The sequence below is a fragment of the Bison bison genome, unplaced genomic scaffold (assembly GCF_000754665.1).
Source record: "Bison bison bison isolate TAMUID 2011002044 unplaced genomic scaffold, Bison_UMD1.0 scf7180017864097, whole genome shotgun sequence".
NCBI lineage: Eukaryota > Metazoa > Chordata > Mammalia > Artiodactyla > Bovidae > Bison > Bison bison.
This window is the reverse complement of record NW_011494669.1, coordinates 1677547-1692874: the sequence shown is the minus strand read 5'-3', so window position 1 is coordinate 1692874 and position 15328 is coordinate 1677547. Positions and strand designations below refer to the sequence as shown.

Here is a 15328-nt window from a genome sequence, read left to right as displayed (position 1 = left end):
ATTTGCACCTTGATGTATGTGGCTCAGGCGCCTCTATGCTTAGTCTCTCAGTCGTGTTTGGCTCTTTGTGACCCCATGAACCATAGCCCACCAGACTCCTCTGTCCATGAGAATTCTCCAGGCAAGAATACTAGAGTGGGTTGCCATTCCCTTCTCCAGGGGATTTTCCCCACCCTTGGATGAAACCCAGGTCTCCTGCATTGCATGCAAATTCTTTATCATCTGAGCCACCTGGATTTAATTCAGTGTGTTATTTACTATCTCTGGGATTATCCATGAATCAAATCACTGAGCCTGAGTCCCCCCCGCCCCCCACCCCCATGCTAACTATAAGAAGCCAAGCCCTGGAATAAACCCTGGGCACTTAGGGTCTCTGAGATCCAAAGCAATCATTCGGTTTTCCCAGCTATAAACTGAGAAATAGTAACACGTGTAGTATTGTTGGGTGAGCTGCCTAGCTGATAAATTTAGGTATATATGCTTTGAGCTCTGAAGGAGTGATAATACCCTGAGAGATTTTTTTAAAAATAGAATTTCCTATGATGTAAATATCCATGAAAAAAGATGGAGGATAATTCTCAAGGCTGATTTGAAGATCAAGGAATGTCAGTTGCCTAGGAGAAAGACTCCTTCTATTCTGAAGCTGCAGGAAGCAGAGGTTCTCGTGTAACAAGACTGACACTTGTTTGTTTTTTTGCACCAATGGGAGCATCATAGAATACTTCAAGTTCAGAGACTGTGTTATGTCCAGCCAAAGTAACCTGCACCTGGGAAAGTATGTAATTTTGTTGGTTGTCTTCCTTAACAATATGTTACACTGGTAGTGATAAAGTAACGTACCTTTATATCTTTTACAGTGTCACCCAGGTAAAAGGGGCTCCTGCTTTTGGCCCCGTGCTTTAGAGGGCCCCACACACCACAGACACATAAAACATTTATTTATGTACATTTTCATTTATTTGCTTTTTTGACTGCATCACACAACTGGACTGCCAGGGAATTCCCAACAAACTGTACATTTCAAAAATAACTCACGGTGTCTCTGTTACTGAGAACCTGGTGCTTAATCCTGGCATAGCCAGACATGAAACCCTAAACATCCAGCCCAGGGAAAATGTGTCTCTATCTTTTGCCTTCTTTGCTCAGAGAGAAAGGAAGTTGTGTCATGAAGGTTTCTGTGTTGTGAGGGTGCTGATTTTAGGGATAGACACTATTTTGAACGATAGAAGTGATCAGAAGTCGTTAGATCAGAGAAAAGGCAAATTTATTGAACTGGCCGAAGGCGTCCTCTCATCCCAACTGCAATCTTACAGTATGAAGTTATTTTCCAGGGTAGTTGTACCAGCTGCCCATTTCTTGTTTCTCTTCTTGTTCTTATCCCTGGCTTATGAAGTGCTCGTGAATAAGCATGGTATTTGCAACAGCTGCATATGGTAGTTAAATAATATTATGCCTGTTAAGAAATTCATAGTGTACTTAGACTTATACACCTGTAGATTTAGACTTACGCATTGAGTCATATTTTCTTCTGCTTTTAAACTCTTCCTTGGTGCCAACTTGCTGATTAATGGTTCCTGAGAATGGATGTTTAAAAATAAAATCAAGTGGGACCAGATTTTCATACCCACACCCTATCCAGAAAATAGAATATAGAATTTCTCCAACATGTCTCTTGAGAGCAAAAGTAATGATGGTAGTTAAAATTCGAATAATAAGAAGGGCACGACACAGTGCCAACAAATTTAGAGGTTAAAAATAGAAGATGTTGAAAGAAAAGCTTACCTTCTTTATGTACATTTATAATAAGGATGGCTTCCCTAGTGGTTCAGATGGTAAAAGGATCTGCCTGCAATGCAGGAGACTCGAGTTCAGTCCTTGGTTTGGGAAAATCCCCTGGAGAAGGGAATGGTTACCTACTCCAGTATTCTTGCCTGGAGAATCCCATGGACAGAGGAACCTGGTGGACTGTAGTCCATGGGGTCGGAAAAGAATTGGACACGGCTGAGCGACTAACTAACAACAAGAATACTCATTCTTTTTTTAAACAGTCATATTGAAACATAATTCACATACCATACAATTCACCCATTTTGGAGAAGACTCTTAACAGTCCCTTGAACTGCAAGGAGATCCAACCAGTCCATCCTAAAGGAAATCAGTCCTGAATATTCATTGGAAGGACTGATACTGAAGCTGAAACTCCAATACTTTGGCCACCTGATGCGAAGAACTGACTCACTGGAAAAGACCCTCATTCTGGGAAAGACTGAAGGCAGGAGGAGAAGGGGACCTCAGAGGATAAGATGGCTGGATAGCATCACCAACTCAATGGACATGAGTTTGAGTAGACTCCGGGAGTTGGTGATGGACAGGGAGGCCTGGTGTGCTGCCGTCTCATGGGGTTGCAAAGATGGACACGACTGAGAGACTGAACTGAAACTATACAATTCAGTATTTTATACAGCTGTACAACCATAACTATAGTCAATTTTAGAGCATTCTCATTACCCCAAAAAGGATACCTACACTTCATTGCTCTCCCCTCCAGTCTTCCTGGGCTTCCCTGATAGCTCAGATGGTAAAGACTCCACCTGCAATGCAGGAGACCTGGCTTCAATCCCCGGGTTGGGAAGATCCCCTGGAGGAGGGCATTCTTGTTTTCTTGCCTGGAGAATTTCCATGGACAGAGGAGACTGGTAGGCTCCAGTCCATGGGGTCACAAAGAGTGAGACATGACTGAGTGACAAAGCACAGCAACCGGTCCTCCTAGCCCTAGACAATCTACTTCTATCTCTTCACTAAGCTACTTTCTATCTCTTATAATTTGCCGACTCTGGACATTTCATATAAATAGAATCATACAATATGTGACCTTTTGTGAACGGCTTCTTTCATTTTCAGATTTCATCTATGCTGTGGCATGTACAGTACTTTATTTTTCATTGATGAATAATATTTCACTGTGAAGATATACTTCAATACATCAGTTCATCAGTTGATGGGTCCACCTTTTGGCTGAGGTGAATAACATTGATATAAACATTCATGTTCAGGTTTATGTATGAATGTATGTTTTCATTTCTCTTTGTATACCTAGGAATAAAATGGCTAGGTCATGTGGTAACTCTATGTTTAACCAACTGAGGGACTACTAAACTGTTTTTCCAAAGGCACTGCACCATTTTTACAGTAAAGGTTTTAGTCGGTCTCCCTCTTTGTTGCCTCCTAAGAAGGTGTAGACTACCAGCAATGAGGCAGCTGTGCTGTAAATCATAAGGAAAATTTGCAATTAGACAAATCAAGTTACCTCCTTTCCCAAAAGAGATGATGGGAGAAGTGGTGGGGGAAGGGAGAAGACGGGAGCATATGGTCTCTGGTTGGATCCCACATTTTTCAGGTTGGCATCCCAGGTTGACTGTGCATATAGTAGGGACCCTGACACAGTCCTGTTTATCTTCAGGATTCTCACACTTCCACGCTTCCAGTCGCACCGGACACACATTGTGCACAATTGTGCAGGTCAGTGGACGTGATGGGGAAGAAAGAGGAAAGCGCTGTGAAAAAGGGGGCTGGGGACCGAGGTAACTGTAATTACTAAGTAATTGGCATTACTAAGAACCCAGACCAGGATAAGAGACATTCTCCTCAGTCAGTCCTTGGTATTGGAGGAGAGGGAGATGCACTGAGAGATGTGGTCAAGGGGCAGGGAATTAAAGTAATTCCAATTAATGTGTTTCTGTTTGTTATTCGTGGATAGTGAGATTTCAAGAAACATGAATTATATATGTAATTTTGTTGATTGTTTTCCGATCATTTCTTTCAGCTTTAAGTCCTCAAATAAATATTAAGTGTAACATGACATATGTCTCTTCTCTACCCTTCCTTCCTTTTTTCTTTTGGGGCTTCTGCTGTAGCAAAGATTTTGGTGGCATGACTTGCGAGGACGAGGTTACAGATACCTGGTGTGCCTTCTTTAGCACTATACAGGTGCCAGGGTTCCTCTCTCAAGGTCAGTGTGCCTGCCCATCTTACCTTCCACTAAGAACACTCCCAGTTCTTCCCCCCAGGCACCATGCTGCTGCTGCTGCTGCTGCTAAGTCGCTTCAGTCGTGTCCGACTCTGTGTGACCCCATAGACGGCAGCCCACCAGGCTCCTCCGTCCCTGGGATTCTCCAGGAAAGAACACTGGAATGGGTTGCCATTTCCTTCTCCAATGCGTGAAAGTGAAGTCGCTCAGTCATGTCCGACTCTTAGCGACCCCATGGACTGCAGCCTACCAGGCTCCTCCATCCATGGGATTTTCCAGGCAAGAGTACTAGAGTGGGGTGCCCCTGATAATAAGTTACTCAGGCCAAGTAAGCTAAAACCTTCTTTTGAAATGGTTACTTGTCCAGTTAGTCCAATGGAATGCGTTTACCTTTGCAGCTGATGTGAATTGTATTTTCCATCAGAAGCCTTTTGACAAACAAAGATTTCACCGCTTCATGTTTCTTTCTATTCTTTACTTAACAGGAAAAATTCTCCCACATGTGTTTAGATTGCCTCCAGGATGGGGCCTGAAACAGAACTGGAGATACTTCCTCATTTCTCCTAATGGACATCAGAAAAGGAGAGAGAACAGGGATGGAACACAAGATGTAACAAGATCTGCTTCTGTGGAGGGCAGGGTAGGGTGTTTATGTACACAAAGGTACCTCATGGTGGTGTCAGGATGTAAGATAAAGCCCTGGACTCTAAAAGCTGTAGGGAAAAATGTTTGTTCTGATATTCAGTGAAAAGATTGTTGAAAGGTTGCTGCTGCGAGCTATGTGTTACTCTGGGATTCGTGACCTCCAGAGGATTTCGATCTGGGGTCAGAGATGAGGCTTGACTACTTGGAGCTTTTTTGTGTAGCAAAGTTTTATTAAAATATAATAGAGATAGGGAAAGCTTCTGACATAGACATCAGAAGGGGAAAGAAAGAGTGCCCCTTTGCTAGTTTTTAGCAAGGTGTTTTATGTCTGTTAGAAAACTATTAATCAGATAAGAGAGACACCTCAAGGCTGAGGGAGTTTCACCAGGCCCCTCTCCCACAATATGCCTTTTGAGATAGGATGGCCGTAAAAAAAATTGACAGGAATACTGGTTTGTGAAGCTATCATCCGCCCAAGGTGTGAGAAGAGAAAAAAAGGTAGTCTTAGGTGGAACCATTTTGCAGAAAGGCAAATTCCAAAACAAATACATGGTTTCATTAACATAGTTTAAGAAAAACCTTTCCATAAGAAAAACGCATTGGTTAGCTCAAAGCGGAACCAAGTGTTGTCAACACGGAATTAAAAGAGGCCCTGTGTGTGTGTGTGTGTGTGTGTGTGTGTGTGTGTGTGTGTGTGTGTAGAGAAGGAAAAAACCGTCCGCAGCTTGCAGTTTATTTCCTCCTGCCACGTGGGGACCTCTGTCCTTCCTGCCTGTTGTCCCCTCGATGTTAGACCAGTCTGTGTTAGTTGGAACCAGTTCATGCCCAGTGTAACACTGCATTTCTCAGTAGCTGAGTCTGGAAGATTTAAGGTACAGCCAAGTTTCAGAAAAACCAGAACACACCTTTATGTTTGATCACATCTAAGTTATTTATTAATTAATGATTTTTCAGGCATCCACGCTATGTACATTGAGGATCTCAAGTGCACACTACACTATTTTTAATACAAAAGATATTCACTATACTGTGCATAAAATCTCCAAGACTTATTTATCTACTGGTTGTAAGTTTATACCTTTAAACTACATCTCTCCTATTCCCCCACATCCAGCCCCTGGTAACTACCATCTAAATTTAATTCCAACAGGCAATCATTTTGCAACCCAGAGGGTGATTGATAGTCTCTTGCTGGGTCACCTGACTGTTTTGGTTCACACCAACCTTGATGTCTGTCCCTGGTCATTCAGTATTTACCCAGAAAATCCCAATTGCCCCAGGCATACCATGACTTTCATGGTTTCCCTGAAGACTTTCAGGATTAAATGGAGTTTTATATCACCTAATACACAACATTTCTAATGGGGGGAACCTCCATTATTGACGACATTTCCCAGAAACGAGCACTAGGTCCTTAATCACCAAATAATTCCCCTGTCCTGCTGCTTCCCTGTCGTTTTGAATCTGGGCTCATCAAAGCGACTGAGTTCATCAAAGCAAGTCTTTGTGTTGCAAAGACATTTTCTCCATATGATTATAATCTACAAGGACAAAGCAGCATTCTTCTCTCCTTCCCTTTTGCCTACTCTTTCCCTCTCCCTACTGGTAAGACATCTTTCCATACACATTTCCCCCCCTTTCTTTTTATTCAAACCTCCATGGACAAATTTAAGAGTCAGAATTTTTTCTCTTTTTTATTTTTTTAATTATGAAAGATTATAACACATCTATAGGAGACTTGGAAAATACAGAACAAGATTACATATAGTTTCACTATATATTACAATTATTTTTCAAGCAGATAAGATTTTTTAGTTGGAGTGTCAATATCAAATTCTCAAAAATTAAAAGAATGAATATACAGAGAATAGAAGCATATAGTAGACCTGAAGAGCACTATAAACCAATTCAAGATATTTTAAAGAAAAGCATTATTTTGGTTTCTAGCGTATTGTACAGAATCTACCTTTTTTACCCTCACTTGCTGTGTTGCGGTTACAGGGAGGACAGAGAAGGGGGAAACCTCCCTGCCTGCTTCCTGAAACACTTGTACTCTGGTCACCTGACCCCACTTCTTCTAGCTATATTCCTTCCAGATTTGATGTTCTCTGCTCTCTCTTTTTTAAAAAAAAAAAAACACCTCTTTCCTCCCTTCAGTTAATGGGACGCTTGAACTCATGTTGTATAGAGTTTGTATAAACAGTCCTAGATTAAGACTTGTCTGGGGAGGCGAGGCAGAAGGCAGAAAGAAGGGAGAGAGGACCCCCCAGGCCTCCCTAGGCTTCCATCCCCCAGCCTTTGGATGGACACAGCACTCTAGTGTCTGTGCAGGGTGTTGGGAAGGGGAAATTTCTGCTTACCCTTCAGGGTTCTTCTGGCTGATCTAATAATTAAATCGATTCAAGACAAATTAACAGGAGAAACTCTAAGTTAATTTCATACATATGGAGGTCTCCTAGTATACAGCCTAAGAAGTGACCAAAGCTGGCAGCTTTTATACCTTTTAGACAAAGAAATAATAAATTCATGAGAAACTGGCAAGGCAAAGAAACTTGGGCTTGGGTACTAATTAGTGGAGAATCTAAGCAGAGCTGATTTATGTAGCCTTCCCAGCCCTCAATTCCCTACCGCCAGTGACAAGGATGTCTCTCTGCCTCCTGGCATAGTGAAGGTACCTTTCTCATGGGAGATTTATTTCCTGCTCTGAGAGAAGGGTCAGACTTTTCTCAAGTAATAACTTCAAAATAATCAATATTCCATTTTGGCATATTTGAGGGAAGCCTGCCCTGAAATGTATCACAGGACCAACCTGTACAGGATCTAAAATGACTCCAAAGACAGAAAAACATTGCTGAAAGCGACCACAGTGTTATAGGTGTGAGACATCTGACTACTTTATAGAAACATAGCCATGACATCACCCCACAGAGGGAATGCCAATGTTCCCAAGAGGTCAGTTGGGAAATAGCCCCTTTACTGAGCCCCCGGACCTGCCCCCAGTCCAGTCCCCCTCCCAGAACCCAATTCAGATGTTAACACTGGCCCAGCAGAGTTCCTCCCCAACCTTGATCAAGTACTGTGTGGCCAGGGTCTAAGTCCACGCCTGTGCCAATTGTTAAATATTTTGAATACCAACTTGGTGGAGGGGTTTCAGATCTCTCTAGCAGTAGCCCTGTGGGTACCACATTCCACTTCCTCATTCCTCAGCTAAAGATGCTAAAGGGATGAGGTTTCCAGAGTCCAAACACCTCTCAGAGTTTTCCTCTGCTGGCTGCATGTCTTCATTCAGCTCCTGAAGAAACGCCAAGAGATGCAAAGCCTTAGGATCCGCTCTGTTTTTCGAGAGCTTGATATCGGCAAATCTTTGCAGTTTGTTTTTCATTTTTTCTCCTTCCTTTGATCCCTGGTTTATTTTCACACCCTGTATGAAATGGTGGATGGCCTTGTCTTCACACTTCCTCTGGTACAGCTGAAAGTTGCCGTATCGCAGGTGGAGCACTTGTTTGGCTACAGGAGGAAGCTCTTTGCTGAATTCTTTTTGAAAGTAATACTCTGCTTCTTCATACTGACCGACTTGTGCATGGAGGCAGGCGAGATAGGAGCCGATACGGAAGAAATTTCCATTACTCTCATCAGCTCTCTTTAAATGATCTATAGCATGTCTTACTAATTTCTGTAATTCCTCTCTCTCCCCGCCCATTTTCTCTACTTCCAGGACTTTGGCCCTATAGCAGCACCCAATACGGCAATGCAGGTAGATGTTGTTGGGCATGCATTTTAGAGCCTTTCTCAGGAGTTCTATAGCAAGGTCCAAGTCACCTTTTCTTCGATACAGCTTTGCTGCCCCTCGAATCACATCTGTGGCCAATGGGGCTTTTTCCAGAGCTTCTTCAACTAATCTCTCTCCTTCATCTTTTTTATTCATCTTTTGAAGTTTCAGGGCCAGGAGGACTTTGACATACTGGTTGTCAGGATTCAGCCGAATAGCTTGCCTCAAAGGGTTAATGGGGTTCTGAGATGGTGGCTGGTTATCCAGCCGGTAGCTCGCGATGGCCAGTCCAGAGGCGAACTCTGGGTTCTTGGGGTTCTTCTCCAGAGCCTTCTCAAAACACACCTTGGCCCTTTCATTTTGGTTTCTTCCACACTTTAACCATGTCCACCCTTCTTCACAGTCCAGCTCAGGACTCTCAATTCTGTAGGGGCTGGAAAACTTCTGGCAGACTCGTTTCACTTTGTCTACATAAAGCTGAGCATCTGCGAACCTTCCCAGGTGATAGTAGACCCAGGCGTGGTTTCCCCAGGTGACCAGGCTTCTGACTTCCGCCTGGTCAGCGTGCTCTCGCTGGATGAACTCTTCGGCTTGCCGCAAGCATTCCAGGGCTGCCTGATGCTGGCCTCTGCGGTGTTTTATGAAGGCCTGTATGTTGCACATCGTGGCTTTGAATTCGCTGTTCTGAAACTCAGTCTGGTGACACACTCTGTCTTCAAAATCATCCAAAGAATGTTCTCCCTCTACCAAGTTCCAGGTGAAATGGCTCTTGAGCTGCTGAAGACTATGCTCCAAGGAGTTCTTTGTGGTCTCACTGTGAAGGAAAAACAGAAATGAACATTCTAAGACATAGCACAGATTTACCCACGAGAAAAGGGGAGCATGACAAATAGGATTCTCCTTCTCCTTAACAGTGTTAACTCCAATAAAAAAGAAGAGTATCCTTTCCTTGGACTTCACTGATGGTCCAGTGGTAAGCCTCCACACTTCTACTGCAGGGGGCATCTGCAGCCTGATCCCTGGTCAGGGAACTAATCCCATGTTGTGTGTAGCGCAGCCAAAAAAGAAAAAAAAAAAAGAATATCTGTCTTTTTTTTTTTTTTCCAGTCTTGGTATATGTGTTAAATACACAAGGAAGCAGAAATGGGGTGATCACAGGCAGCAGAAAAATTAGGAAGGGACTTCCCCGGGGGTCCAGTGGTTAAGAATCTGCCTTCCACATTGAAACATGTATAATATCATATGAGAAGCGAATCGCCTGTCCAGGTTCAATGCAGGATACAGCATGCTTGGGGCTGGTGCACTGGGATGACCCATGGTATGGGGAGGGAGGTGAGAGGGGGGTTCAGGATGGGGAACACGTGTACACCCGTGGCGGATTCATTTATGTTGATGTATGGCAAAACCAATACAATATTGTAAAGTAATTAGCCTCCAATTAAAATAAATAAATTTAAATTAAAAAAAAAAGAATCTGCCTTCCAATGCAGGGGACACAGGCTTGATCCCTGGTCAGGGAACTAAGAGCCCATGTGCCCTGGGGCAACACAGAGCCCTCAGGTCACAATTAGAGAGAAGCCTGCGTGCTGCACGAAGAGCCCTACCAACACAGTCAACAGTAAAATGAATAAATATTAAAAAAAAAAAAAAAGAATTAGGGAGAGGGCAGTGGGCAGGAATCTGAGTCTGAGGCTAGTCTTTCCTGAAAAAGGGAATTTTTATTAGGAATGCTGGCTCTTGGCTTTCTGCGAGGGTCTGTACATGCATGTGTGCGTGCTAAGTCACTTTGATGCTTTGTGACCCTATGGACTGTAGCTCACCAGACTTCTCTGTCCATGGGATTCTCCAGGGAAGAAACCGGAGTCGGTTGGCATGCCCTCCTCCAGGGGATCTTCCCGACCCAGGGATTGAACCTGCATCTCTTACATCTATTGCATTGGCAGGCAGTTTCTTTCTTTACCACTAGTGACATCTGGGAAGCCCAAGGGTCTCTACAGGAGCAGCCAAATCTTTGGTAACTGATTTCAGATTTGATTTTATATAGTTTTAAAGAAGTAATAGTCAAAATAGAAAACTTTGGGAAAAAAGAGAATATAGACTGTCAAAATAATAAAAGAACCAAACAAAACCAATTTGATAAAAGCTCCAAAAGTTTGGCTAGACAAAGAAAATCAGTTAAGGATTTACAACAAGCTCACATAATTAGACAGGAAACATGAAGTAATAAAAATAAAAAAAGACAAAGTAGGGAGAACTAAAGAATTTAAAACATCGAAGAGAAAATAGAGTTGAAGTTCAGAAGCACAATAAGGATGTCCTTATTAAAACAATAAAGAACTATAAAACTATACAGTTGAAATTTCAAAGTAAGTGCTAGGTAAGAAGGAAATACAGAAACAAAGAGCCATTCAATGTGTTACTTCTTTGGCAATTCCTTTTCTTAAAATGTTTCACTGATTTGAATTATTAATAATTTTGTACTTGTTTTAATTTTCCTTTGAAATTTAACTTTGACCCTCCTATGGTTTGCTTTTGAAGGAGTTTAGAACAAGTCTTCCCAAAATGTGCCATTTTGGCAAGTGGACTGTTTTGAGTGGAAAGCAATCAAGACCCAGTAGATTCAGTGCAGGAGACATAAGAGACACAGGTTCGATCCCTGGGTCAGGAAGATCCCCTGAATGAGAGCATGGGAACCCACTCCGATATTCTTGCTTGGAGAATCCCATCATGTACAGAGGAGCCTGGTGGGTTACAGTCCATAGGGTGGCAAAGAGTCAGACACTCCTGAAGCAACTATGCACAGACATACACTTTCGTAAAAGAGCAAGCAGGGGGCTACAGGAGTGTCATGGGCAGCTAGCATCTTTCATTATGGGAAATGTTCTTTCTCCTTGAGGGTGCCTTTGCAACTCTTCTGAAAAGATTTTTTTTACTCCTTTGTGTTAGTCCACTAAATAAACAAACAAGTAAATAAATAAGCAAAAACCAACCAACAGAAACAGCAATCAAATAAAATCCCTATCTTGAGTAAATTTGGAAAAGAGTAGGTTAAAAATCATTCATTACCTAAAATTGTTTTCAATGTTGTCTATGTATTAGGGTCCCTGAAATGTTGTTTATTCTCACTTAAAAATTTTTTCATGATATACATTAATCAGTTCTCATATCAGAAGCTGATATTCTATATATTATGGATTCTGACATAGACAACCAATAGAAATCTGGGAAGTCTTGTTATGTGGCAAGGATCACTTTTGAAATAATCGTCTAAATGGAAGATAATAGTCCTTCATTTTTTCCTACTCTCTATCTTTCACTTTTTATACCTCCCCTCAGTTTGATTAGACCAGGGCCAGGTACCCAGATTCAAGTGGAAGCTGGAAATGGAACTGAGAGGGAGTCAGTGAGTCTTCATACATTAAGAAGAGTTCTGTGCATGCTGGGGTTTGATGGTGGACAAGTTCCGTACAACCTGCTGTAGAGAGAATGACCCAGATACACGTGGAGAAGACTCAGTGACTGGGTCCCCCAAGCTCACCAGTGTCCTAGTCTAGTCTCCTGGGGTCATTAGATCCTGTGCATGGGTTCTCTGCGCCATTCTAGGAACTTTAAATCAATTCCTGCTCATTTCTGTTACTTGTAACAAATGGAGCTATAATTACCCAAGCAGAATAAACAAAAACTAGGAGGGAAAATGGGTAGGAGTTACTGCTTAGGGAAAAACTCTTCTTTTCAAAGCCTTCTGTACATGGGGTTCTCCAGGCAAGAACACTGGAGTAGGTTGCCATGCCCTCCTCCAGGGCATCTTCTTGAACCAGGGATCAGGAAGATCTTAGTGAAGATCAGGGTTGTCTGAGGCTGTTGATGTAACACAGGGAATGTGAGCCAGGAGAGAGCCTCACTTGCTATCTGACCTTGTAATGACACCAGCCTCTCCTTGCAAAGTTTATGTCCAATCTGGTCTCTCTTCCTTCTTAGTGAGGTTATGGGAAGATTCTCTTACTTAGCACATGGGTTCTTTAGCTCCTTTCTCATTGTGTACAGGAGCAGAGAGAGTGAATACAGTTGAGATTATCTCTCACATACAATACATATAGTCAACTCTACATTTACAAGATAAATACATTTAATATATACATGTATGTTAAATTCTTTTGAGTAGTCATTCAAAAGGCATCCAATTTTATTGTGTGGTTTTGAGTTTTTATTTCTACTGGTAAATTAGAACCTGGTCCCAGATCCTTGCATCCTGAACTCAGACTTGTGAGATTTGTGCCCCTGATGCCCCTAGAAATTCCAAGTATTTACACAGCAAACAATTTCTCCCCTTGCTTCTTGTCTGAATGAAAGCCACAGTCCCACTGTCTGCCAGGCTCAGAGCCAGTGCTGCCCCCACATTGTCTTAGAGCAGTACCAGCACCACCAGGGTGGGGTTGGGGGTGGGGGAGCCTATTAGAAACGCACAGGCTTGGATCTCAAGCCAGACCTACCAAGTCAGAGTCTTGGGGTTTGGGGAGGTTAGTATTTGAGCTCAAGTATCAGTCTTTAACAAGCTTTCTGTGAATCTTACTCAGGCTCAAGTTTGAGCCTTACACATTCTCTTACACCACAGGAGCAATGCCCAATAACAATCCCTGTAGCTAAAGAATCAAAGGAAATGAGAAAATGAACTGATGGGTCAGTATTATTATGGGAAAGATTCTAAGAGAAGGACATGCTCAAATTCTAAGAAACAGGAAGAAAGTTTCTAAAAATTCTGAATTACTATAGAAACTGACATCTGGAAGTATCTCAAACTATTATTTTCTTCCTATCAGGCAGAGGTGCAAACTAGCAGAAAAAATGTATTTCCTCTAGGAAGTAAGTACCAGGGCTGGTATCCCTAGATTCTGGAGCTCCTAGGACTGAGGCTTAGCTATCCAGTCTGACTTCTTGACCCTTAAACTGGAGAAAATAGAATAGAAAGCTTTCTTCCTACTCACTGTGGGAACTCTTCCTCCCCAGGGAAATCTGATGTTTCTGAAATATGAGAAGATTTTAGAAGTGGGGACTGTTTTCTCCAAGCAGTTTATCTCCAATTCTTATGTCAGGTAGGAGGATGCTAGCCAGTCAGTAGCATTTTGGGGTGAAAATATTTGTTATTTTGCCAGCCTTAATACAAATCTGAGATGCATGAATACATTAAAAATGTTCCACCTTAGCATGAAGTGAGGTTGCTACCCTGAGTACATTTTTAACAGTATCTGCTAAAAAGAGACATGTCTCACTGTGGTTATATATATGTTTTCTTTTCCCTCATATTTCTTCTGATTTTTGCTTCATGTATCTTTGCTTCTTTGTTGTTAGGTATCTAATGGTTTATGATTATCTTCTTTGTGAAGTATACCTTTTATCATTAACAATATTCATTTTTATGAAACAAAGTTGCATTTAAAATAAATGAAAAACATTTAGATCATTAAAAAACAATCTTATTAAAAGTCCCTCACTTATTCCTTTGGATAAGAAACACAGGGCAGTCTACAGGAGCAATTTCTCTAGATGGATCTTTAAGTGCAGCACCTGCCTGCTTTAATCTCTCTCCTTCTGCCCCTCCCTTCCTGCCTCATTGTTCTCCAGCCTCAATTCTCAGCTTCCCGGTGAGAGATCCTGCAGGAAACTTGACGGTGTGAGGCAGAAATAATTTAAGAGTAAACAAGCCAACACCCTAAAGACCTACAGAAGATAGAAGAGTGTAAGGCTGTAATCAAATACTAAGGCAAAACAACCTAGAAATTTGTCTTTTAGGAGCATGGCTATTGACAATTCAGCTTCCACAACAAGCAGGATTAGGCATTTTCACCACAATCAGAGAAGAGAGAGTCTTTTACCTCATGATTGCCGTGCACTTCTCAGCTGTTCTGCAAGACTGCAGTTCGGGCTTCTGCGCTCTTCAGAAATCTTCCTCCTCTGCTTCAGTGGAATGTTAAGAGACTTATATATGAATGCATTACCAGATTCCTTTGCCAAAATAGACTTTAGGAAAGAGAAAATGAAACTGGAAACTGAAATTGACAAGACTCTAAGAGGAAATGAATCTTGGGTGCTAAGTGAGAGCCAAACTGATAGGGTGACTTCCTCCCCCTCCCCCTACAGTTAGCCAGAAGTTCTTTGTGAATTGTTTTGATGTGGTAATATCAGCTGCCATCAACGGAAGCTACCAGCTCCGGGAAGGATACTTTTACCAAGTACTCTGCCTCATTATTGGAGAAGGCAATGGCAACCCACTCCAGTACTCTTGCCTGGAAAATCCCATGGACGGAGGAGCCTGGTGCTGCACTCCCTCGGGTTGCTGCGAGTTGGACACGACTGAGTGGCTTCGCTTTCACTTTTCACTTTCATCATTGGAGAAGGAAATGGCAACCCACTCCAGTGTTCTTGCCTGGAGAATCCCAGGGACGGGGGAGCCTGGTGGGCTGCCTTCCATGGGGTTGTACAGAGTCAGACACGACTGAAGTGACTTAGCAGCTGCCTCATTATTGGAATGTTAACCCATCTTCACTCTGTCCACTATTAACAGCAAGATGACCTGCTGGCCCCTGTGCATGCTGAGTGTGTGCTAAGTCATTTCAGCCAACTCTTTCCAACCCTATGGACTGTAGCCCGCCAGGCTCCTCTGTCTATGGGGATTCTTCAGGCAAGAATACTGGAGTAGGTTGCCATGCCCTCCTCCAGGGGACCTTCCCGACCCAGGGACCAAACCCACGTCTCTTATGTCTCCTGCATTGGCAGGAGGGTTCTTTACCGCTAGCGCCACTTGGGAAGTCCTGCTGGCCCCTGTGGTGAACAGTTATGTAACTTCCACAGGGCAGGGGGGGTTTCTTCTATTTTACTCAGTACTGAATCTC

The 15328-nt window shown here is 42.6% G+C and overlaps 1 protein-coding gene across 2 annotated transcripts; it reads right to left on the bottom strand.

Annotated features, from left to right (window-relative positions):
* Positions 1 to 5566: 5566 nt before the first annotated feature.
* Positions 5567 to 14749, bottom strand: IFIT2 (interferon-induced protein with tetratricopeptide repeats 2). Of its 2 annotated transcripts, XM_010838513.1 has the most exons (3): positions 14660 to 14749; positions 14312 to 14393; positions 5567 to 9255 (listed from the first exon to the last, which is right to left on the bottom strand). In XM_010838513.1, exons 2-3 carry the CDS (start codon positions 14314 to 14316, stop codon positions 7869 to 7871), a joined length of 1392 nt encoding a protein of 463 aa, XP_010836815.1. In that variant the 5' UTR covers positions 14317 to 14393; positions 14660 to 14749; the 3' UTR covers positions 5567 to 7868. The 2 variants fall into 2 exon arrangements, with proteins under 2 accessions (XP_010836815.1, XP_010836814.1); XM_010838512.1 differs by lacking the exon at positions 14660 to 14749 and having other exon boundaries at positions 14312 to 14651.
* Positions 14750 to 15328: the final 579 nt, after the last annotated feature.